Source organism: Takifugu rubripes, chromosome 3 (genome assembly GCF_901000725.2).
Source record: "Takifugu rubripes chromosome 3, fTakRub1.2, whole genome shotgun sequence".
Taxonomy (NCBI): domain Eukaryota; kingdom Metazoa; phylum Chordata; class Actinopteri; order Tetraodontiformes; family Tetraodontidae; genus Takifugu; species Takifugu rubripes.
Genome location: NC_042287.1, coordinates 15,267,560 through 15,292,916, shown reverse-complemented (window position 1 = coordinate 15,292,916; position 25,357 = coordinate 15,267,560). Strand labels below are relative to the sequence as shown.

The 25,357-nt window shown below is 46.7% G+C and overlaps 2 protein-coding genes across 3 annotated transcripts; both read right to left on the bottom strand.

The window, feature by feature from the left end:
* Positions 1-315: 315 nt before the first annotated feature.
* On the bottom strand, positions 316-6,882 carry cs (citrate synthase). The gene is made up of 11 exons (XM_003963463.3): positions 6,715-6,882; positions 4,549-4,599; positions 4,355-4,462; positions 4,038-4,103; positions 3,605-3,736; positions 3,172-3,360; positions 2,764-2,963; positions 2,531-2,660; positions 2,283-2,384; positions 1,810-2,019; positions 316-1,735 (listed from the first exon to the last, which is right to left on the bottom strand). Exons 1-11 carry the CDS (start codon positions 6,763-6,765, stop codon positions 1,565-1,567), a joined length of 1,410 nt encoding a protein of 469 aa, XP_003963512.1. The 5' UTR covers positions 6,766-6,882; the 3' UTR covers positions 316-1,564.
* Positions 6,883-7,400: 518 nt separating this feature from the next.
* On the bottom strand, positions 7,401-25,308 carry LOC101070272 (inactive dipeptidyl peptidase 10). 2 transcript variants are annotated; one of them, XM_029833619.1, is made up of 25 exons: positions 25,175-25,308; positions 21,046-21,160; positions 20,476-20,571; positions 20,247-20,341; positions 18,739-18,810; positions 15,412-15,464; positions 14,787-14,868; positions 14,045-14,165; positions 13,802-13,956; positions 13,183-13,280; positions 12,927-13,050; positions 12,579-12,620; positions 12,353-12,457; positions 11,825-11,916; positions 11,490-11,537; positions 10,649-10,767; positions 10,523-10,570; positions 10,167-10,265; positions 9,922-9,988; positions 9,601-9,792; positions 9,470-9,524; positions 9,274-9,373; positions 9,116-9,174; positions 8,572-8,644; positions 7,401-8,483 (listed from the first exon to the last, which is right to left on the bottom strand). In XM_029833619.1, exons 1-25 carry the CDS (start codon positions 25,211-25,213, stop codon positions 8,266-8,268), a joined length of 2,367 nt encoding a protein of 788 aa, XP_029689479.1. In that variant the 5' UTR covers positions 25,214-25,308; the 3' UTR covers positions 7,401-8,265. The 2 variants fall into 2 exon arrangements, with proteins under 2 accessions (XP_029689479.1, XP_029689480.1); XM_029833620.1 differs by lacking the exons at positions 15,412-15,464; positions 18,739-18,810; positions 20,247-20,341; ... (1 more) ...; positions 21,046-21,160; positions 25,175-25,308 and adding exons at positions 11,675-11,715; positions 15,874-15,917 and having other exon boundaries at positions 12,353-12,500.
* Between the last annotated feature and the right edge of the window lie 49 nt (positions 25,309-25,357).

Here is a 25,357-nt window from a genome sequence, read left to right as displayed (position 1 = left end):
GTTAAATCATCCGCAGCGAAACATCCCAATCAACGCCAAGCACCTTCCATGTGCCTCTACAATCAAAATAACACCACTGGAACCACCACATCTAATGAAAACCGGAAAGAAAGCGGCAGCGAAGCAGATTTAAACAGCCGTGAGGACCAACGAGAGCGGTCTTTTAAACTACATGGAGTGCAGACAAACCTAAAGCATAAGAGCAAGCTTGAAATATCCAAGTGAGGCAACCTGAAAAACCACCGGCTGCACCCACAGAGCCGGGTGGGAATCCGTGTATATACACACAATATAGCTGCGGTTTGGATTTCTTCCTTTTTTTTTTTCTTGTTCGGCGACAGTCCGGTGCGACAGACGACCATCACACAACTGACAATGGGAACCATTGTGGTGATGAAAGACAAGTGACTGCATACATTCAAGCTATACATACATATATATATATATATATATATATACCTATGTACACAAAGTATAAATAAAACCAGACTATGAGATCCCACAGATTCTATAGATTTTTTTTTTTTTTAAAAGAAAAGCAATCAACCAGGCAGGGTTCTACCACTACCAATTGGGAAAACTAATCAAGCAAGTGCTCATTTTGGAGTAGTTGATGTTCAAAGCGCTCTCCTGTGGGGAGAAATGAACGAAGGGACACTCGATAAGACACGACCGCTAACAAACAACGCCCCCATCCCGCCTTTTATTCAAGCTTGCTCTTAACGTTTCATTACAGGCTGCCAATTACAAACACCCTGGGGTTAAATCTGTTGCGTGCTGTACATTATTGATGCGCTACTGTCCACGCGAGCCTGTTGGGAGAACACACGGGGGGGGGGACAGCGCCACAGAGGACAGGTTATTTTGATCATAGAGGGTCATTTTAACACACGAGTACAAGATTTAAAGGGGCAGCATCTTTTAATCGCTTTTCAATCCTTCACATCCTGAACGGGATTCTTAATTTGCTAGTGAGGACTTTTATTCTTAGCTGGAGTGTTCGAAAAAGGGAGTGAACCACATGGACAGAGCGGGGGGGGGGGGGGTCTGGGAACATTGCAAAGCAGAGTCGAGAGGCGTCTGTGGGGGAGACACAGGCTCTTAGCCTGGGCATAAACAGATCAGGCCTTTAAAGGAACGCAGCAGAGGTTGAGTCAGTTGAGATCAATAAACAAATTTAAAAAAAAAAAAAAAAAGAAGTAAAATACCCCCGAAAATTCCCTTTAAATGAATCTGCCTGGCGACAGGTGAGTCCCAGTGCTAAGTAACAGCGGGGGGGGGGGGGAACAGCGCAGCAATGCTAGCAGATGTCTCAAGATACAGACATCCCAAATATGAAGTATGATGGGAAAAATGAACTAAATATGTCAGAACTGATAATTTAAAAAGACCCTTTTTAGTGAAACAACATTAAAAGTGTACTGTCTCTTTGAATCCCTGGGTTCAGAAATGACAGGGGGGAATCCACTGATGCCTGCCTGTTTTTTTGTTTTTTCTCCTTTTCTAATATCTCCACCTCTTCCCCGCCCTTCACACTAACCCCCAACGCCCGTCAGGTTAACGTTCATCCCGACTTGGCTCCCACCAGATTCATCAGTCCATCTGTGCTCATGGACTTGGGGCGCTCCAACGGGAAGCCCAGAGCACGACTCCACACCAGCTGTGACAGCACGCCGAGGGCCCGGGACACGCCGAACAGCACGGTGTAGTAGTTCATCTCAGTCATTCCGTAGTACTGCGCAGGAGGAGGAAAACACGCGTCAGGATCTGCGTCTGTCCCCACACGAGGAAAGAGCCTCAGCGTCCTACCTGCAGCAGCACGCCGCTGTGGGCGTCCACGTTGGGCCAGGGGTTCTTGGCCTTCCCCTGCTCCAGCAGCACGTTGGGGACAATCTTGTAGAGTTGGGCGACCAGTTTGAACATGGGGTCGTTGGGAAGGTGCTTCATGGCAAACTCCCGCTGGCAGGTGTAACGCGGGTCGGTCTTCCTCAGGACGGCGTGGCCGTAACCGGGCACCACCTGGCGGGGATTCGCTGTTACTACTCAGGAGGGTAAATCAAATCTCTTTTATATTAAAACAGAGGGACACAATGTCAGACTATTATTAGTGTCCCAGCATTAATTTAAACTGATTCAGTAGATAATTTCAGTTTCTTGAACTTGAGAATAAATAAATATCCTACGGTGACATCAATGCTAAAGACTACAGGACTGACTAACACTGGCTGTGTGTGTGTGTGTGTGTGTGTGTGTGTGTGGGGTGTGGGGGGGGGGTGTTTTACCCTTCCAGACTTCAGGGTGTTCCAGATGTAATCCCTCATCTTCTCGTCAGAGACTTCTCCCCCCAGCTCCTTCTGCAGGGCGGTCAGCCACACCAGCACCTCCTGTGTTGTGTGGAAGAAAACCCAATTTGGGACTCGATCCAAACTTCTACGTCAAGAAAATCCCGCAGAAGCAGGAACCGCCCGACGGAGACGCAGCACAATCGTTAACCCAGCCGTGTTTCCCCGCCACTCTGACACGTGCTCACCTGATTGGCCAGGCCGTGCAGAGGGCCAGCAAGACCATTCATGGCAGCGCTGAAGGACAAATAGGGGTCAGACAGGGCGCTGCCCACCAAGTGGCTGGTGTGGGCGCTGACGTTGCCTCCTTCATGGTCACTGTGAGAGCAGGGAAGCATCATACAGACACTTTAGACCTTTAACGACTCATTTAGAGTGTGAAAATGAAAAAAAGTGGATCAAGGCGTCAGTATCTCGGCACCTGTGGATGGTGAGGTAGAGCCTCATCAGCTCAGTGAACTGGGAGTCGCTGTAGCCCAGCATGTTGGTGAAGTTGTGGGACCAGTCCAGGTTGGAGTCGATGGCGCCGATGCTGCTGCCTTCGCGGTACAGGTTACGGTAAATCTTGGCAGCGACGCAGGGCAGCTTAGCAATCAAGTCCATGGAGTCCTCATAAACAAACTGGAAGATTAAACGCATTAGGAGACGGCACGTAAACCCGGGTCAAAAGGGTGCAGGTGTGAGCAGCAACGCAGCCATAATGTTCCTAATGGGGCCATAAAGAGCAACACTCCTTCGGGGTTATCGCCCACGTCTGGACCTCATCCCAGATGTGCAGATTATCACCTGCGGAGTCATCAACCTGGCTGGAATCAGGCTGCAAACTCACCTCCCAGTACTTGGACTTGTGGACCCCCTCAGAATAGGCCCGAGCAAAGTTACTCTCACTGTTGAGGGCGGTGACGGCAGCACTGAACTGGGACATGGGGTGGAGGTTTGTGGGGAAATTATCCAGCATGGTGACCACGTGGGAGGGGAGCGCGGCTCTCTTTGCCCACTCTTTGGAAACCCAGTTCACCTGCAGAGATGGAAGAAGATCATGGAAAATACTGCCTGGGTTCAGAGAGCAGACCCGGCGTCTCCAGGTGACCCGGGTCGGAACTAGGTGAATTACAGATGTATTACTCTTGGGTTCAAGGGTTAAATATTAATGCCACCAGTTATCAGTGCTGTTCATGGAGATAGCCCCCGCCATAAAACACCTGCTTTACGTTCTGTAAATCCTGACTATTTCCACCTCCACCCAACCTTCTCACACCTACCTGCTCCTCAGTGGGGACCTGTCCGGTCACCAGAAGCCAGAAGAGGCCCTCAGGCAGCGGCTCCTCGCCTCCTGGAGCTTTAGGCAGCAACTTCTGACACTCCGGGATACTGTAACCCCTGAAACGGATTCCCTGGGTATCAAAGTGGGGAGAGGAGGGGGCATAACGTGAGCGCACACTTATTCCATTAATGGTATTCGCTCTAGGTGCAGGCACTTGTCCAACATCAGGATTGACGACCTCCGTCGCCGCGGCAACCGACTAGAAAAATGCATGACAGCAGTTTTCCCAGCGGGACAAAAAAAAAAGCTCTTTGCCCGAGTCCGACTGTAATCAGACCGAGTGCCTTTGAAGCGGGCGCATCTTAGAAAGGGCAGCGTCAGTTTAACTAATGTCAGAGTGGTAAAATGTGGCAGCACCTTGAAATACTGACCTCATCAGGATCCAACACCGAGGTCTCGTACACCAGACCCTTCATCCCCCTCATGCCTCCATAGACCTGCGGGTGAGAAGACGGGCGTGAAGGTCCGGAGCAACGGCCCCTTTCTGTCTGTCCCCACTCTGATATTCATTCATGAATTAGGCTGATGACCTTTCAATGACCTTTCAACGACCTTCCCCACCCAACCCAGGACCCGGCGTGACCTTTTGTACTTATTTAAAAAAATGAGCCGCAGGTGCCAGGAAGCAGAACCGCCGCCTTTGTGGCGTAACCTCCTGCACATTAGGCCCATTTGGAAACCGACTCACCATGTCCACAGTGATCTGGCCAATGTTGTTTTTGCCATATTGCTGTTTAAAGTTTTTGATCCGGTTCTGTTCTTTGGGGATGAGGTCAGCGAGAACATCTTTCAGGTTCTGCAAGAACAACATGAAGGTCGGTCATTACGCGGCAGTGGTCCGATATCAGCCGGCGCGAACGATACAGAATCGTGGCGACTTACCGTTGTCGATGCGCTGGCGTTCCTCGCAGCCACGACGAAGGAGGCGGCATTCTGCGCGACACAAACGATCAGAACCGTGAAATCAAATGAAATACGAATCCGTCCCCACAGATCTGCCGAGCAGGCAAAAACGCAGGAGCCGCTCAAACCGTCTTACGTCATCGACCCTTCTGACATCCCAGGAATGCCGACAACACAGACGAAAACACGGAGAACGGGTTGGTGCTCCCACCGGCCCCAGCTCATTCCTTTATTCTTCATACTTCCTTTGGGCAGATCAATGCGGAAACATGGCGGATGAGTCTATTTACTGAAGGGCTATAGCTGCTACCAGTTCAAATATTGCTCCATCCCAAAGAGCAATGTGCCCCAAACACATCCGACAAATCCCGAATGTCAAACCCACAACCTTCGTGTCCTCCCAGAGTCACATGAATATGACAGAAGGTGCCCAACCACGGCTTTTCTTGGAACTTGGAAAACATTTTTCCTCAACTAAACAGGTCTTGAAAACCAGGATAATGTTCCAGGATCCTGGAGGGATTAAAGCGGTTGGCTTTGGTTCCCTCCGAGATTAATGAAGTCATCCGTCTGTCTGGTTATGAGAGTGTTTGGAGGCCAGTAATCTGGTTTTGGGGAGGGTTTGGGGAGGCAGTGGAAGCAGCATTGGGAAAAGTTGGCATTGTTCCCTATGGAATCCAACTGGTGAGGGAGGAGAAAGGACTGTTATGGCGTACAGGATCTTACACACACACACACTTACACACACACACACACACACACACACACACACACTACACAACTGAGGGATTACGTAAGAGCTCAGGCTCTTATATATAGTTAGTTTCACTAACAACCCATCTCCTTCCTGTGAGATGAAAAGATTAGGGGAACCAGACAGGACACAAAGGTGTCAAAACACTAAAAAGAAAACTATAAAGAGCAAAAAACATTGACTAAAGTCTCACTTAAATAAAAGAAAAGAAGAATAAAAGATGTATAAAAGGAGTGATGCTTATCACCATTAAATGATCATTAAGTCTTTTGTTCTCCTCACACAGCTTAAATACACAAGTAAACCTGAAATAATGGAAAATAGTTGTAGAAGAGGTCCGATTATATCTGCTGGCTCCTGCTGCGCTCCTCCGGTTTATCATGTGACAGTCACAGATTGCTCAAAGTTCAGAACAGATTCATATTTAAAGAATGAGGAGACAGTAGCTGATAAGAGAGGGCATAGAAGTGTGGCGCAGGTCAAATGAACAGGAAAAGGTCCAAATCGTTTGAGCTGACACACACGGTTGGCGACACATCTATTTCAAGCAACTTGGAGATTAAATCAGAAACACACCGACAATTGGCCACAGTTTTACTACGATTTCTTTGGGGGATAGGTCAGCGGGGAGGTCACTGGACCAAGGCAGTGGGTGACAATCAAATAGGTCAGAAAGCACTTTGATAAGATCAGGACTGAACAACACATATTGAGTCAGGGGCTCTAATTATAGGACCATTCATTTTATATCCAAACAGTCCAGATCACCTGCTACAATATCAAGTTGCTAATGAGTTTTAAACTGTTATTAAAGATGCAAATCCGCGCTGCTAAAGTGGCTCCAACCCATTTAAAGTAAGCCTAAAACCTGCAGAACGTGTTGCAGAGTTCGGTGCCATTAAATAATGAAACGTGAAATCTTAATGTGAAGGTCAACGACGGCTGAAACAGCAGGGATCAAAGATAACTGACAAAACATCAAAGGAATCACGGCAGGTCTCTGTTTCCCCCCTGCGAAGGTAAAGAATAGAAGGTCTCGCCACAAATGGTCCAAGGAACATTTTCCAGGACACAATACCAGGCCGGCATAAAGAAAAATGGTTCCTATACAACATACTCTAATAGGATTAAAGTTCCACACGAATACCTCTGGAAGTTTAAGTTATTTCACTCCGGCATACATACACGTTGAAAAACAAACATGTGCTCGAAAGAGGATATATTATTTAACCATTTATAACACCATGCTTTGGTCAGTGTGGTTGAAAATGCTAAGGTTGCTAACGTCACCTAGCTCTTCCCTCTGTTAGCCGGCTAACTAAGGTTAGCATTCAATGTAGCCATCATAGTTTTGATAAAGTAGCATCGAGGACGCCGTCTACAAACGTTACCTTTGGGTTGAGGAGCTTAGGCGCCAGCCTGCTGAATGTCAGGAGGGACATTGTGTCTGAATGCTAATTCCGCTGCTTTACAACTACGGACGCCGCTGCCAGTGCACCAGGGAGCTGGTTGAAGGTGCCCCTCCAAAAAGCGGAAGGTTGAAGAAGGATTCCGGCCCGCATGTGGCGACCAATCCGATTGGACGATTGGTTGGACGATGGAAAAGCGTAGATGAAGCTCATTGGCTGCCTAGTCATTTCCTGCTCTCTGATTGGATAGTTACGCGCCCACTGTGTGTGACGTCAACCGAAAGACATTGGGGTATGTTCAAGACCACGCTGTTGACTCTCCCGTGGTCTGTTCAGTGTTAAAAAAATAAATAAATCTATATATATTTAATGTAGTAACACTTATTATCTGCGTTAATTACTCATTCTAATTTGGGTGCGTACCGTTTTAAGTGCATTAAATAATATATAGGGTTATTTATATTTAGTTACAATTTACTCCTTCCTTTCAAAACTAATGTCTTAAAACTATCAGTTGGCATTAAATTTCCGATAAGATAACGGGTGTCTTATCAGAGATCAAAGCCAATATTTATTATTGCAATACAGGCCTTTTTATATATTCATAATCATACCAATAAACAGGTCTCGTGGACATTAACCACAGTGAATAAAGGGACAAATGTAGATGTAGAATGTAAAACAAGTCCAAACTTTATTATCAAGGGATATTGGGGATAGCTGGTTGTTTAGTGTCAAGGACATTCATTTTTAAACCAACTGCATGCAGCTAACCAGTTTGGTCGACAGATCGTAGTTCAAAACCACCCTTCAAAACCTCACACACTGTTAAAGAATGGCTCAGCAAGTTTCTTTCTTTAACAATTTACGAGAAATAACTAATGGATGCTGACGTGTGGCAACAGGAAAACACACACACCGCTGTTCATTACACAGAACACAAACAGACCACGTAGATGCTGATGTAATTACTGTCAATTGCACACTCGTTCACTCGGTCTTTACAAAATAGAATTGGCACATTTAGAATGATCCATTATCTTCATTTTAATCTTTGCACTAATAGAATCAGGCATGGATGATCTGCATGCCATGATTAGATTAAACAATCTTTTTTTCCCCCCTGTGATTTTGTTCCATCATCGTGTGATATATCTTTTTAAAAACGACACTCTCCTTGCATCATTTCGCTCTCATACACATTTTGTAACGCGGTTGTAAAACCGATAAGTGTATTTTTAAACCCAGGAACTAGGCAACGCGACCTGATCGATATCATGCAGCCGGTTTTAAAAATCTGACATCATCTGAAGAGAATTTTGTAAACAAACTGTCTCAAACATACAGTCAATTGAAATTAATGTGTGCAACAAGGAAAAGCAGACGATTGCTCCAGAATCTTCAGGGGGTGTTTGGATCCGCTTGCTCCCCACTGTTGGGTCCTTGTGCCTGGCAGCCCGATCCAAGGAAATGCAAGAAGATGGTGTAAAGTTCAGGGAGAGGCCTTCAAAAAGAAGGCAAGGGGCTCTGGGCTCACTCATCTTCCTCCTCGTCATCCTCCACGGGTTCTTGGAAGACGCTGTGCCTCAGGCAGTTTTGGAGGTAGTTGACCACAGTCCGCTGGAAGTGCTGGACGCTGCGTGGGCCCCTCAGAATGTGGCCCTCGTCTGGGTACAGCTGGAGGGAGTAGTTGGCCTCCACCTTCACCAGTCGGCTCAGGAGCTCCGCGCTGTGCTGGAAGTGGACCTTCGCTTTTAAACACACACAGAATATCGAATTTAAGTGCTGGAAAAAAACATCCAGACCGAGTTATGAGTGTAAACTGGAACAGAAACCCACCATCCGCGGTTCCGTGGACAATTAGGAGGTTTTCATCCTTAAGCTTGGTAACCTCCTCCAGCACAGATGCAGTCTGAAACCACCAGCTGAGGGTTATTAGCTGCACGTTTACCCGAAACTGAAGCTAAACTAAACTAAATCTTTCAATAAGCATTTTGTTGATATTTGAACTGTTTTCAAGGAAGTTTTGAAAAATATCAAAGTAACAATGTCGATTGTGGTTGAAACGCATAGATGTCCACATTCATTATTCATTGATATAAATAGTTTATATCAATGATATAAAACTGCGGAGTTTGTGCTCAAAATTGACACAATGTTTTTCATCATTTTACCACATTAATAGCTGACTAATACTGACTCAGAAGAGAATAAGGCCAAAGGAGAAAAACACAATTTAATTAGGTTGACATATGGAAATGGTGTTTAAACTACGGTACCAGAAAAGTGACTTTAAACTAAAAACTCCTTCTGCAACTGTTGACTAAAGATGACTTTTACAATCCTCTATTTAAAAGCCATTCAGTTTATTTGGGGGCCTCACAGAGTAAGCATGCTCCTCCTTTGCTGGAAGGCCAAGATACCTCTCTGAGAACGCAGCACCTATAGAAAGGAAAGCCTTTTACTCAACTAAACAGACCAATGGCGCATGATCGCTGTTTCCTCTGTGTTGTAATTATCAAAGACGTGGTCTCAACTCACTGTACAGCCTGAAGTCGGTTATCGGCGCCACGGCAACGGCACACTGAAAGAGCTTCTCTGTTGCAGCCGACATCTTGAGAGTTAAATAACCACCAAACCCCTGGAGGGAGAAACATCCAAATGCTAACAACAAATCATGTGAGCGCCGCGACGGCTCTCCTGCTATTGATTCTCCGAGTTTGAACAAAACTGTAACCTTGCCATAGAGGACTATCCGGTGATCATCGATGTAAGGCAGCTGCATCAATAACCTGTGGAAAGACCATGAAATCAATCTACGTGATGCACTTTCTGACCATCACATTTATCCTGTTGTTGCCGACTGACTCGACGACTCCCAGGTAATCTTTGACTCTCATTGAGGCGAGCCTGCGTGGATCCACCGTGGTCTTCTGTCCTCGGCCTACGCCGCTCCTGCCGTCCACCCAGGCCAAGGCCACATTCTGCAGCCCAGAGAGGACTTGAGGCCACTCCAGGGCAAATTCCTCTGTCACCGACTGACTGCCAGGAACGCCATCCCTGTACAACAAGATGGACAGGATTAGCTTGGTGGACAGCTGAACAGCGTCTGGGAAGGACTGCGAGTTGACTGAATGCAAATCAGATGAAAATAAAACAGAACTGAGCTGCAGCATGCTGCACACTCACACAATGATGAGAAGTGGATGCAGGTTGGCCTCGTATCCCGGAGGAAGGGAGAGTTTTAGATGTAGATCTAAAATAGAGTAAACAAGGGTGGAACGAAGTCTGCTTCCTGCACAACAATCAGGGTCATTGTCATCAGCTAAAGCCTAAAGGACATCATTATTCCCTGTATGACAAAAAAAATGCACAACCACATCCTGTGCAAACAGTAAATACTATCAGATATCACAACAAATTTGATGTTGTACCGTGGTTGTCTGCTGGGAGTGTTCTGAACAGGTTCTCAGGAAGCCTTTTGTCCTCCATAGCTTTAGAGAGAGGGTTGTTATCTTCCAGCACAACATAGTCTGTAGAAGATAAACAGCAGAAATTACATATGCTAATTAAATCATCAACACGACAAAGAGAGATGGTGGGAATGTCTTCAAGACTGTTCCCAATAGCCGCCAACAGAGGGCGCTGTTTACAAACGACCACCAACTGAAGTCTATTACTTCCTTCTGCAGACTGTTTCAGGAAACTACAGCCAAACTGTGTGTTCTTCTACATTTATCTAGGTGTATGAGATAATACCATCAGCCAGACATGCAGCCGAAACACTCACTGGAGGGGTTCTTTGTGTAGTGGACGGTCACTTTAGGGATTCCAGGACCTGTGCAGAGAGAGTTTAAATCTGTCTGAACAGCAAAATATTCATTATTTTGTGGCATAAATGCAGGGTGTGACTTACCTAAGCAGTAGAGAGTGAAATGAGTTTGATTGGGACTGAATTCTGCTTTGAAGAAGCGACAACCCTCGATGAGGTTGCAGGAGATGCACTGGCGTTGAAACACTCCATCCAGGTCAACACTAAATGCATAAATATAACACTGAATAACTGGAAGACATCCTCAGCCTCATCCTCAAATATAATAAAGTATCAAATCTTCCTTTAGAATTTCAGGAAGGGGGGGTTAGAGGGAGGAAGACGAGAAGCAATACTGTAAACTGTGCCATGTTTCCTTAGTTATGGTTTTATACCAGGAAAGATTGCTGAGAGGCAGTAGGGACGCTCTAAAAGCCTGCTACAAATCTCCTACATGATAAATCACTCAGTGCATTTAAACCGGCCATCATCGCTCCTCTGCGCTGTTGTAGCTCCAGATGCCTGAAGCTAAAGAAGCTAATAAAAAGATATGAAGCAGAGGAGGTTGGTGACGAACCAGACCGGCTTTTTCTCAGAGGAGACGATGAGTCTGGGCCACAAGGCGCTTCTATGTTGTTCCAGGGAGTGTTTGTTTGTTTGTTTGTTTAGTGTGTCAGCTCAGTACTGGGCTCCCAGATGGATTCGGAAGATTCATCCATCACCAATGCAGTTAACCTGAAGGTCTGAGTTAATCTGGTTACGTCTGCCCACCGCTTCAGTCCAACAATTATAAGAGTGATCGGAATCAAATTTGGACCTTCCATAAGGATGAATCCCAATGAATCAGTTGTCCTGTTGTTGCACCTAAACACACATGTCGCACTTTCTCACCGCAGGCTAAATAATAGCTCAGAAGCGTCGGTGGCTCCGACATTTGTGTGTTTACCTGTACAGGTGTCGGCTCTGTTTGGATTCTTCTGTGCTCAGGAAGTAGCTGAGAGGCAGAAACAAATGAAGGCGTCTTTATGAGGACAGCATACAAAGATGTAATGTTGAGACCGGAATCGATGCTGCGCGTCAGTTCAGCTCGAGTCTGATCTGACAAATGAATTCCCCCTTCCAGCCGCAGACCTGTCGAGAAATCGGCTCCAGCCCACGGCGAGAAGTGGCCACTGTAATGACATCCCCCCCTCCCCCCAGTCATTTGCAATTTAAGACGGGAGCTGTTAAAGCTGCTGAGGAGTGTTTCTACCTGCCCCACATAATGTGCCTCTCACATACATTTTCCCGGCCTCCTCGTCGAGGGCGCACAGCGAAGACACGTCCCAGCTGCCCGATGTCAAGAATCGAGGGGGGACGGTGGGGACGGCGGGCTGCAGTACAGACAGAAACAGAGCCCCACTGGAATCAGGAGCTGGCAGGAATACTGAATAAAGATAGATGTGCCAGAGACTGGTGGAGACGTGTCTGAGCCCTTCATCCATCCAGGTAACAAAAAGGGTTTTTTAGAACGAAACGTTTAAGATGAACGGCGTGCTGAACCAGGATGAACGTGGTCGATCATGAAAAGGGCAAACCACCGCTGAAGTATTCATGAGAGACGTGATTCATGAGAAGGAAAGTGGCATTTCCATAATCAGGCAGAAAACAAATGCCAGCAAATTGCCTCAGTAATAATAGAAGAGGAGGGCGTTGTAAACAAACTGGACTGGGTTGTGTAATCGCTGGTTTCACTGACCTCCCATGATTAGAATGACAAACTGTATCAGACATTTCTGGGGATTACAAGAGTTACTGAGATTTACCGACCTGAGCTGAGAGGCCGGCGATGTGGTGGAACTCTCCACGGGCGCCTTGCTTTGCTGCCAGGATGGTGTAAAACATCGAGCCGTCGGACGTAAATAACGGTACGTCCTGTTTGAAAAGAAGGATGAAGCTTGTGGAAGAGGAAATAGGGCTTGAAATAAAAAAAATAAATAATGAACTTTCAGAAAATCTGAGATAAAGAAATGAGGAAATCAAACTACAAGCGTACCTGTCTTCGGTTTTGCATTATGTCCATGGCCATTTTGTGCTTCTAGTGACAGAAAAAAACAACATTTTTCAAGTTTTGCAAGTCTTGAAGCTCATTTAAGAAACGATGCGTGGCTGTAACTATAACGGTGGGTATCAATAATTGAACCAGTGACTGAAAACAGGAGTAAAGTCTGTGAAGCAAAAGGCTGCAGTCTGCAGGGAGCCACCAAACAAGCTTATTATGCAGCAAACGACCTTTAATATTAATCCAGCCAGCAGACGTCTGAGGCTGACAGAAATCATCCCTGTTTCCCAACACAAAAAAAGGGATTAGAGCGGAGTGTTTAGATCCAGGGCGGCCGCTCACCTCTGAGCACGCTCCGGTGGTGGCCTCACACACGCAGAGGACCGACTGGTTCTGCACGCGGTTCAGCCAGCGGACAGCCAGCCGCGTGCTGCTGATCCAGGTCACCATGGAGATGTAGCTGTCTCTGAGGCGTCCAGGCACAAAATGAGACACGGGTTTGGAAAAAGGGTGGAAAGAGTTAAAAAGCAGCAATAAAAGAGCAGTAAGGACGTGATTAATTCTGGCAGCTGCGTCCAAAGCCTTCAAGGTTTATTACCTGGCTCTAAAGGAATCCGGAGGCAGCATCTCCAGAGTGTGAGCCGGGCCGTACAGATTTACCACAAACAGAGTGACTGATGGGATGTTTGAGCCGGCCTGTCAGTACAAGAGAACACGTGAAATGGGCAGGCACCATGTTTAGTTCGGCTGTTCGGTGGCTGAGCCACCAGGTTTAGCCTGTGGGGTGGATAAACATGACACCGGAACTCCATCAACCTCCTTCAGTGGATAAAACCAGCCTTATCAAAGATAATGGCGCAACGGGTAACTTGGTTTTTAGCAACTTCTGGCGAGGAACAGCCCAGTAGCGCAGACTTGGCTAATTTATAGCGGCAGCGCTCCTATCGTGAGGTCTTTATGCTTGATAATTGTGCGACTGGAGGTGAAAAACCATCTTCATTAACATCGCTGGTCCAGACCCTGAAGCCTGTTTTGCCAGTCGCAGTTTCCATTTTTAATGCCAGTTTGATGGAATGCTACAATACTGCACCCCGAGGAGCTTCCCAGGCCTTAACGCACGATAAACAAGATGTTACACATTTAGAGAAAACTGGTGAGAAGCTTTTAGGAGGTCGTGAACAAGCGCAGGCTTTTGGCACGCGTGATACCCTTTTTACCTTTGGGTAGGAGAAGACCATGTTGGTGGGATAGATACCACCTAAGAAGTGAGGTATTTCCATCACCGGGGTGGCAGAGTTGTTGATGGTGAGGTACGCCAGCCGAGCCCCGTCCATGGACCACCAGTGGGCCACGTATGTCAGGAGCACTTCCTCTGTTTCAGAAGAGAATTAACATCATCATTGCTGCCGTCCTCCTCTACGACCTGAACCGTTTCTGGCGAAACCCGAAGGCATCCCCACCTTCATAAGTCCAGTCGGAGAGCCCATTCACCACACGTGGCTCCTGATCAGTACTGGTCAGGCGCAGGGCTTTGCTGGTCACGCTCTGCATGTAGTAGATATCTCCGTTGAACACGTACGCCTGGAAGAAACACGCAGGGTTGCAGGCTTCATCTCTGGCAGCGGAACCTCAGGCATCATCCCAGAAAGAATTAATCACCGGCCAGCACATTCACACAAGAGGGAGCCAATTCGTCCTTTTTCTCCAAGCGGCTGTGCTGCAGAGCAGCATCGTCACAGCAGCAGAAACTCAGAGAAGATGGTTAGAACAGGGCGAGATGCTCTCACAGGACGCAAAGAACCTTTGTTACCGCCTAATGATTTGGGGATTGAAGATATTTTACGGACGAAAGTGTGTATAATCGGTCTGCTTTAGGAAGAAACTGGAAACAACAAAATGATAAACAGTTTTCATTACTTCGACAATGGGTTGCATTATTTCCTCCCTGTTACTGAACATAAAACCCAACAAGAAACATAGATTGTAAACATCAACATCAGTGTGTTATGCTACTTAGCATTAATGGAGCCTAGGGAATATTTAGAATTAGAATATTTTAATTGAGTTTAAGCTCTACTCATATGTAGACGTTGCGTGTTTTTCAATATCCTCTCATCCGTTCTTCATATTGACAAGTATTCAGTTATCGTCCAAGCAACAGAAGCAACCCACAGATCAGGTAACAGCCAGCGCTCAGCTTACCAGCTGGTTCCCCTGAGGTCCCCAGGAAGCATATTGCAGGGCAGCCTTCTCCCTCTCTGGAGGGTTAAGCTCCAGCTGATCCCTGGAACACACATAAAATAAGCAGGCATAAGCCTTCCATTATGGCAGGAGCGTCCCGTTCAAAGCTCTCTGGGGTCCATCCATCCACTTGGCCTTGAGAATCGGCTGAAAGAGACACTGAACTCTCGGGACTAAATAGCACGATGCAGAGGAGGAAAACCAAACAGAATGGGACGGATTCATGCAAAAGTCCGTATTTCTGCCCTCGTCTTTCCATCCTCGAGGCAAATCCAGGCACTGAGCGACACGGCCGGTCCTCCTGACATCTTCTCCAGAACCACTCGTCCGACCCTCCAAGCAAAATCCACAGTTGCCAGAGCTTTTCCACTGATAGAAAGCCGAATGTGAATGACGAACAATTAAAAACCTTATGCTGCGATGTGCAACCCGGGAGGAACACTGACGAATGGAAGCATGTCCGACAGTAACACGAGGCTCTGATTCGATGAGATTCGGGGCAAATCTTTCAGTCCGCAGGTCTGCTTGCATCAGTAATGCTCATGCCCATTGCAGCCCATGCATTAGCATTCATGATTCCACCTACCCATTAGCCACATTGTAGATAGCAAAGGAGGCTGTGAAGGACTGAGAGAACACCTGAAAGAGGTAGAGGATATCGTGCACAGAGATGTGCTGCACTTAGATGAGAAAACATACACAGTGCTCATATATATTCACACACATAGATTTTAGATGCGAATGAAAGAAAAAAAAATGGTTGTGAGGGACACTGGCTGTTAATAAGACATGAGCGGGGAAAAAAACAGCTTCTGCCAGTATATTTAAAAACAGCTACCACTAAATCCATCACTTAATTTAAAGACTTGCAGCCATTTCTGCCCCGTTTCATCATTATGCTGATCATATCTGAATAAAACAGTTTTTGAACCTCGGCTGCCCGCCGGGCTGAGCAGGAGAGACAACATAATAAGAGACAGAAAATGTTAAACAGAAACAGAGGCGACCGTTCTGATTAAATAGCGTCGCTGCCGCTAATATTCCTCACTGCTGCGATCGTTTGTCCGTCCCAGGCATGAGAGGCTCCTTGATTAATTAAATTAACATGCTGAAGAAGATTAAAGAACCACAATCGATGGCTGTGTGCCCGCGCTTTAACTGCAATTGATCACAGCATTACCTGATGAATTCTATGTAATATATCGATCTTTTCCCTTCTTTTTTGCCTGCAGAAAAGGTCTGGAAGGCGTCTATAAGCCCTCTGACCTCTGAGCACCAGAGTCTCCTGGAAAAGTCTGAGTCCCCGAAGAAATTAAATGTCACTTCCACTATAGCGCACTTAGCAGTGAAATTGGATTTCTCCAGTGTTGTTTGTCTGGAAATTCATGGATGGAGAACCGTAGGAGCAGAGCTGCGGCAGAAACGGAAGGAAAAAAGGGGAAACGCATTGTTAGGGACTCTGATTGCAGTCGGGTCGGAACACTGGAGCCAACAGGGGGTGTATGAAAAGACCCGTGTTAGTGCAGAGGCAGGAGGAAACGGGCCGCGTGTGTGTGTGGAGGGGGAGATTTGAGGAAAGGAAACAAAGACAGGATGGAGGGAACGCTGCAGAGATGGGTGGGCTGACGCGTCCTTCACGCGCAATGACGGATGCCGTAAATGCAGGACCAAAGGGGGCAGCGCTGCCATCAACGCCGCGTTCAATCGGCCGCTGATGATCTGTGGAGGAACCCGGAGATGCTGTTCAGGAGCCACCGTCATGAATCTGGTGACGGCGGCCGTGCGTTATTATGTGCCCGTGATAAATAGACAGGAAAAGTGAGAGCATCTGTCTCCAACAAGGAGGAGCCAATTCTAACGTGGACGCCAGCAGCATCTCATAAATCCTCCAGATCGTTCCGCTCCTCCTCACCCCCCCAAAGAAAATTCACATCGCAAATCAGGAGGTGGAGACACGATGCAGATTAAACACGCCGTGGCTGACTAAGGAAATAAAGATTAGGATTCCCATTAGATTAGCGGGTGTTGTCCTTGGCGAGATATGCAGACAACGGCCCCCACTTTGTTCCACCAGCTCGGCCGTCACCGCTCTCTGCCTGTGACCTGCACACCAGGCTCAGCTGTATCAAATGTTCCTTTCTCTACCCTCTCTAACGTCATTTTCGCTGTGGTCTCCACATTTCTTGTGGATTTAGTGCGTCACCGTCGATCTCGCCGCGTCTTCCTCGTCCCCCAGATTACTTGGCTTGAACTCTGCACTGATACAGGAGTAATAGATTACCATTAATTGATGGGATTTAAAAGGTTCGCACTTTCCCCGCTTCTCTTCTAATGTGTATTGAAACAATTTTGTCCATGGGGAAACTATTGATTTGATTTGATCGACCGGCATCTTCTTTGCATCGTAGTGGAAACACGTGCCGATTTCCTTGTGCACACAGATTTGATGCGTTCAAACAGCCCCCCCACCACCCCCAGAAATCTGTTTTGTTCTTTAGAAACGACCAAATCCCCAACTCACATCTGTATATAAGCTCTTATCAAAACCCATTTATTCTCACCCCCCAGGCATGAAACCCTCCCCAAAGCCCGAGCAGCGCTAACACAACCTCCCGAGAAGCCTCTTAACTTCACCCACAGCGGACTCATCCATTTCCTACGAGGCGGCGTTCTCATTGTGGCGTCTGTGTCGTACTTTGATTACGGCTCTGAGTTATTTCAACGGGGGGTGTATCTGAGGCCGAATGCTGCAAAAACCCATCACCCCCCCCCCCCCCCCCCCCGACAAAAGCGACTCTTCTCTCTTCCTCTTGCATTCTCTGCCATTCTCAGCAGCGTGCCGCCCCTCTTCCAAGGCTGGTGCTGGGAACTGCAAACTGCTTCAGTCAGCATAAATCCCCTCGGAGAAAGATGGAGAAAAAAGACACGGGAAGAGAAAAGGGAAAGAGAGAGCCAGGAAGAAGAGGAGAAGAGAGATTTGCCCCATGCACTCAATGCCAACTACCCTCACGTAGGCATATTTATCCCTGTCCGATTATTCAAATGATTCCAGGTGGCTATTTCACCACACGCATACAAATGAGCACAGACAATTCCTGCTGACATGAAAGGAAGTATGCTAACGACAGCGCGCGAATCAACCAAAGCAACCCGCAATCTGGCCAAAGATCTGAGCCCCCCCCCCCCCCCCCCCCCCCCTCCTTTCCCCCCCCCCCCCCCACCTCCCAGATATCTGATCAGAGGAATGCTGACCGATCAATAATTCAGTTATAACAGATGCAGCGGGCTTGTTACAAACGCGCCTCACGTGGCCACTGGTGCAGGCACCGGGGCCGATCCTCCAAAGGCACGACCCAGAGTGACACCTTTCAGGCCCAACTATTTATTAATGAGGCGGGTATTTACAAAGCGAGGCAGCCGGTCGAAGCGCCGAAGCTAAACCATAAAACAGAGGGCGGCAACTGCAACTCCTCTCTTCAGCTTTTTATTAATATTCATCACTGATCTGCTGGAGCGATTTCGTTAGCGACGTGCGGCCGATACTTCTCCATCTGCCTGATCTCCCCTCAGCCTTCCACAACGACCCTCTACCTTCTGTCAGCTCCAACATTCACCCCCCCCCCCCCCCCACCATGTTATCCCAGTCATTTGGTGGGCGGCATTATGGAGCGCGATACTGCGGGAGGAGCAGCAACACGTGCACGCCTGCAGGCACGCACACGCCGGCGTTTCTATGGAACTCTGATTAGGATTCATATGTCATCATCGCTGAGCCCCACAGGCATGTGGAGGTGGTAAAGCAGCAGCAACGTGTCTTTGATATTTGTGGATAATTTATGACCATGGGTGGTTATTTTTTTCTTTTTTTTTTTGGAATATATCTGAATATAATTGGCCTTCGGAGAAAACTTACCGGCTGAATGTTATATGCTAAGAGGATGAACCGCTTGTCTGCAGACACTTGAAATTTAGTAACGGTCAGGTCCTGTGCAGAACAAAAGGACAAGTTAGACAAGTGCTTCGTCAGCAGATTAGGTGCACCGAGGTGGAGAATTGAGCATAATTAAGGCTGCCAATCTTGGTGATCCGTGCAGAATTATCTTTTCTTGACACGTTTCAGTAGCAGCTTCAGTTTTTACGAACTCAAAACGTTTGACATAACATTTATTCCTCTTTGTGGCCAAGTTAGGGTTTTCTTTTGCACAGAAATTCACTGAGCAAACACCTAACAGCGACGGTCTTTTTACTGGAGCTGCGGCCCAAATGTCTAAGAATGCCTGCTAAAATGTGGCTTTGGCTGTTTTCAGTTGCCACCTATTGTTTTAGATTTCCATTCATGTCTCTGAATTTCAATATTTTTACCTTGGCCTGGTTTCAGCCCAAACCCGAGGGACACGGCAGGCTCTTTAGTTGCTAAATGCTCCATGATGTTTGCCAGCTGTCTGCTGTGTACTGCTGAGCATGCAGCACAGAAACCTTTTTTTTTTAAAAAAGACTTTTAAAAAGGTAAGCGTGATGGCTGCTGATAGGATGGCTTCAGCTAGTGTTATGCTCATCTAGCAGGAGAGGGTGCAACAATGGGAGCATCACGCTTGGTGCCTGGTTGTCAAGAAAAACAGCCAGCAATGCAGCACCTGTGGACGCTGCTGGCAAAGTGAAACATATGTTGCACGATATACATCAAAGAACACCTGAACTTCAGCTGATACCTACTACAGGAGAGCAAGGCTTGCGTGCTTTGGCTTTATTGATGAGGAGCTCTCCAGTCATCCATCTTTATTCACCGGTTGTGGTACAGGCGGTGCATCAATTAACCACAGCGCTAAAACCACTGACATGTCAAATGAATAGCGGTGAGTAGGTAATTACAATGCAGCCCTAAATCTCTTCCCTAGGAGCTATATAGAACAATGGTTGTGATGACTGGCGAGGGGGGGCAGTACACACATTTCAATATGTGCATTTAAATGTATTCGTACGTATTTAAAATTAAGGGTTTTGGTACGTTTGCGTGTTTTTTTTTCCCAGCAGCTGAAGCCGAGAAGGCAGCAACGAATCACAGCGTCCCAGAGATGCCTTATCTCAACCTGCCAACACCACCCTGCTCAAAGCTCCTCACCAATGACCCACATACGACTGTCAGTGTCGCGGAGGCGGTGTTCAAAAGGATCCCCGGGCTTGGAAGATTCCTTCTCGAGTGCTCATGTTGACAGCACACAGATCCGCCAGATTGGGGGGGGGGGCTGAAACTGTTGCCTCACTAGTTCGTTATTTGGCGCTGGTCTGTGCTTTGTGGTACAACGTCTCTCTCTCAGTCTGGAAGTGCCCCGCTCTACTGGCGGCACAATTTGTCCAGCTGTCAGTGGTTATGAGCCAATCAATACTGAGATCTGTTGACCTTCGTCAGGCGCTGTAACTCACCAGGGAGCTGTTGTCCAGGAGAGTGGTGGTGAGGTTGCTGCTGAGGCTGAAAGACAGGACGTGCCCCTCCCTGGTGCAGAGGGCCACTTCGCTTTCTGAAAAATCAAAAAGAGAGACGTGAAGTCCGTCCTGCACGTTTAGAGAGGACTTAAATTAGACAGCAGCTGTTTCCAGTGAAATCACAAAAGTGGTCGTGAGCTCTGTGTCAGTCTGGAATGGGGATCCTTACCGCTCAGCCATGACACACAGGGGTCATGAACTTTGAACTCTGGGCTCTCCAGATCCTCCATGGTGAGATGAGAACGGAGTAACAAGTGCCTTTCATCTTCAAAGCCGAAGACACAGAATTAATTAGTTCCTGAAAAAAGTGTCCGGCTCACAGATGCCTGGCTTCTGTTTCCACTCTGCGTCTTACATTTCAAATGGCCTTTGTTAACATTTGAAAGCTAATATTGAGGACGCATGCAACAAAAAAAAACAATCTTTCCATCCTAATTTTCTGTCAGAGGAAGAATGGTGAATTATCCTTTTATATCCTTTAGTTTCCTCTGGATCAAAAACAAATTATGTGTTAGTTAGAGACCTTTGAAAGTGCTGATAAAATATTTTTTGCTTTAAGAACAGACCAAACCTCATTTTCTTGCATTTTCCAGTCTTTGTGCTGGGCTAATCTAACCATCTGGTCATTTATACCCCGCAGAGATGTTAACGGGATAAAAATTCCCAGCTTCCCAGAATATCAAAGCAATCTCATTGGCTGTATTATAAATGCTCGTCTTTAACTGTTGCCTTGTTTCACCTGGCGTGAGGAGGACGACTGAGAGAATCACCAGAGACATCACCGCCATGATCACCACCAGGGCAATTCCTATTCCCTTCCAGTTCCGCGGTGGACCATCCGAACTCCCCAGGTCCTGGAGAGGAAACACAGGAGTCACGTGCTTAATGTGAGCAGAATAATAGCGCAGGAATGTCAACAGGAACAGCAGGAACATCAGTTGTTCTCAACATTGCTTCATATCTGGTGTCTGAAATTGAAGGTAGACGTCTATTTAAATGTTTAGGCTCATATTAAAGCTGCTGTATATGAAGGAAAACTGGAGGAATGAGCGGCATCAATCACAATTAAACACAACTGTGCTGTTCCCAAGCCGTGCGATGATGCCTTTCATGATGCCTGCTGGGACCTCATGGCCAGTTAAATTTAAGAGTTGAGTCACAGAGGAACCATAAAATCCAGGCTTTATTATCATGCCTGGCCACCCCTTTGGCTGCACCCCCACAGCCCTGAGTGTCTCTATCACACGGTTCCAGGCTGTAGGGAAGCAGGATTGTTGCTACTGCACACACCCAAAGACATAAGCGGTGTTGGTTCACACAATCCAAGATGCATCCGTCTCTGCACAAACACACATGTAAGCGGAGCTTACAGGCAAGACACAAATAGATTCAAGCTCCCATTTAGTTTGTGTTTGATTCATGTGGAAATCCATTTACATCCTGCAACTGTTCTGCCCTTCCTTTGGAGCTTGAGCTCTACCTGCTTTGTCAGGATGTGTGGTTCTAAAGAGTGACTCAGCCATGCGTATTGGAACCAGATTCTGAAGAAGAAAGAGTCCCCCAGAGCGGTTTGAACTCACATTCAACCAAACATGAATTGCAGAACTGGGTAGGAATTCTTACTGAGGCGTTTAAATATATTTTCTTTCACTTCAAAGGCCCCGTATTAGAGGTCAAACAAGTCAAAATAACAGTACATTTCAATCTGTAACTGTGGTCCAAATGTAGTTGTTACTGGTCGTGATGCTCCACATCTCTTAGGTTCCACTCCCATGTGAATCACAACCAATTAACAGCACTGGTTAAATATGGTGGTTGCTTATCATAACAGGGCATTCAGTGATGGCTGGATCTGTAGAAAGGAATGTTTTGAATTAAATTTTACCACTCGAGTGAGTCCATCACATTGTGTTTTCATTTCCCAGTCTTCCCTCTAATTACAGAGTGCACTGTAAGAGCCGAAACACGTCTCTAATGGAATTCACAGCTCTGCCGAGTCCCCTGAGCCGGGACTTGTGACGTGCTTCCAATTAAGGTCATATCATGGTTAAGATAGACGTGGAAAATCCCAGATTTGGGCGGCTGAGTTTAGTCATACTTGCAAATTAGGCGCAGTGCACGGAGTCGAGATCCCCCGGGCGAACACCCGCGATGCTGCCGGTGCCATCCTCAATGCACGAGGGAAATTAATGCTGTGCAAACTGCAGGCGCACGTGAGCAGATGAGGGGATGCAGACTAGGATGGACCACGCTGATGTCAGTCAGCAACCTGATGGACAAGCAAACATGTCCCACAGCAGCTTTTCTGCTGAGCTTGATCCAAGAGGAAATCTGACACATCTTGAGCTGCAAGATCCCCACAGGAGTTGCAGTATGACCTCAGAGGAGGTGTCAGTCAAGCATCAACATCTTCACCAAGGGTCCTAATGTTTATGGAAAGCTCTCTTGAAGACACCCCCCTGGAGGGATTCAGTTTTTGGCAAAGTGTGCACACGTGCATTCGAGAGAAACGCTTGGTTCTGGCCAGAAGAGCTAAAGGGGGATGATAACTCACCTAAATGAGAGAATCAATAAGGTGTATGGGGTATACAGTCCAGTGGGAAACAATTAATAATGGGAAAGCAGTCATTAAGGTTAGACTCTTACACAGAAATCTGCCAACAGGCTCCAACGTTAAAATGATTCTAATAGCACTGGAACTCTTTATTAAACGGCAAAAAACACTGATTCCGGGAAAGAGTTTGGTTTCTTCTGGACATGATATGAAACAGTCCTGATTGTATCGATTGTACACTATAAAGACACGCGCTTCGTGGAACAACAGTTCATCTGATGAGCAGTATGAGACACAACTGGGTTGCGCAGAATGCGGGCAGTGCTAAGACTTCATAAATTAGACTCGGGAGACCTCCTTAACTCTCCTTTGTCTTTACAACATGGAGAATTCTACAGTAAATTACATGCAGAGGAACCAGCGACTCCACTTCTGGATTAACACAAGCTGCCATCTGGTACCAGACACTGATCATCATTAAACCCATCACACTGACGGAGACATCAATGAAATAACCCACCCATAAAGGAGCGCCAAACTATTGGTGGACTATTGGCGTTCAAGATTTCCAATATCCTCACTGTAATGAGTCGCTGTAATTACAGTAGGAAGCTGTAGATAAGCAAGGAAGCTGCATATTTTATCTATAAGCTGGTCGATATGTGTCACCGTCTCATTTAGGATGTACTTCGTCATCGGGCAAGCTGCTGGAATACAGGGTAAGCAAGAGACTGTCGTAATGAGAAACTACTGTCAATATTGACTCATAACAAAGCTATCTTTCATCACACCCAGACAAATTTGTAGCCTCTGAGTTTCTGTGATGGGACTTCTGCCTTTCATTTCTTAACTTACAAAAAAGCAGAAGGTGCTATACACATACTTTGAAGCTCAATGGACACATTTGTGTCCTGCAGGCTAATGCCAGGCACCAAGGTACAAGCCTCTATGAAATGAAAGACTTGAGCCTTGACTGCTGTAAGGCTGCTCCGCTCTCCTATTCTTTTTGTGTTCCCCATCGTGCAAAAGAACATTGCTGTACAAAAAAGGGTCCAGAAAAAGGAGCAGTTCCTTGTCATTCCAAGTCCCTCAATTTCCACCTCAGGAAAAAAAAAAAAGGCAGCAGCAAAAACATGCAGGAGAGCTGCAGGTGGCGAGAGAGTCACAGCTAATTTTGAGAAACGTCATTCTCCACAAGGCTGAGACAGAAACATGTCGTTGGTGTTGATGGAGAATTTAAAATGTGATTTCCACAGTGTGCAGTAACAGAAGCAGAGCCAAGCCCTGTAACACACACTGATTTCTTGATTTGCTCACTGAAAGCCCAACATTTTACTTACACATCTGTTATCATGGAACAGTCATCCACGTAATTCCCAAATTGCATCTTTTCGGCAAACAACGGAGGCAATCATGTCCATCTGTAAGCCAGAACTGCTTCATTAATAGCTTTGCTCTGCAAGCAGCATCGATTGAACACTGTGCAAAGAAATGTTTCCTTCGCTGGCAATAGGTTGGAACAATCAGCAGTCTTTTGAGAGCCTCTGAGGCAGATAATAATGCTGCAGGATGATCGCCTGGACACTTCAGACTGGTGTGACCACATTAATCATGTCGCAAAATTTCATGTTAAATTAGAGGTGATTCTAATTTTTTTTTTTTCCTGCTCGTTTTTGAGGAGCACTTTCTGTGCACTAATTATCCTGAAAATGAAATTAATTTGCACACCAGCTGACAGATTCACGAGACATTAGTTGACTTTAGTGCATTAAAATCAATTAAACAGAAACTCATAAATAAGCCATAGGCTACAGTTGCCATGGTAGAGTGTAGAGTGTAAGATACCCAGTCTTGTTTTAGGCTGTGCAGAAACAGTTGATGCTGGCTCCTGGTCTTTGCTCATTTACAATACACTTACACAGCAGGGATAATCAATCATGCAGTGCAGGTTGATTTGAGCACGATTGTTACTGTGCAGGTGCGGGGGGGGGGGGGGGGGGGTGGCTTGCTGTGACCAATTGTCTTCTCTGTGTGATGTGCTCTTTAAGTCTGCATTGGAGTGCAGAAGACTGAGAGGCACCACACTGGTCTGCACCGCAGTGCACGAGTCAAGTCTGTCCAGAATATTGACGGACAGGTCTGAATGGGCAAAAGGACATAGCATTAATCGATGGATAGGAATTCCCCACTGCCCATGAATGGACTCTCCTCGCAGATCACAAGGAGGCTGCACGCACAAGCACATCTGATTATATGGAAGCGCAGAAAAAAAACAACAAACAAACAAAAAAAACACAATAAAACTGCGACATACCAGCTCCGTGGTCATGTTTTGTTGAGTTGTGGCAATCATTATAACCCCCGAAAAAGCTCCGCTGTGCTAGTGCATCAAAATCCGCCGAGCGGCAGCAGCAGCACTGGTGTGTAGCAGGGCTTGTTCTGCATGCCCTGCTTTAGCAAGTTTGTTCTCTCTCACTCCCTCTCCCTCTCTCTCTCT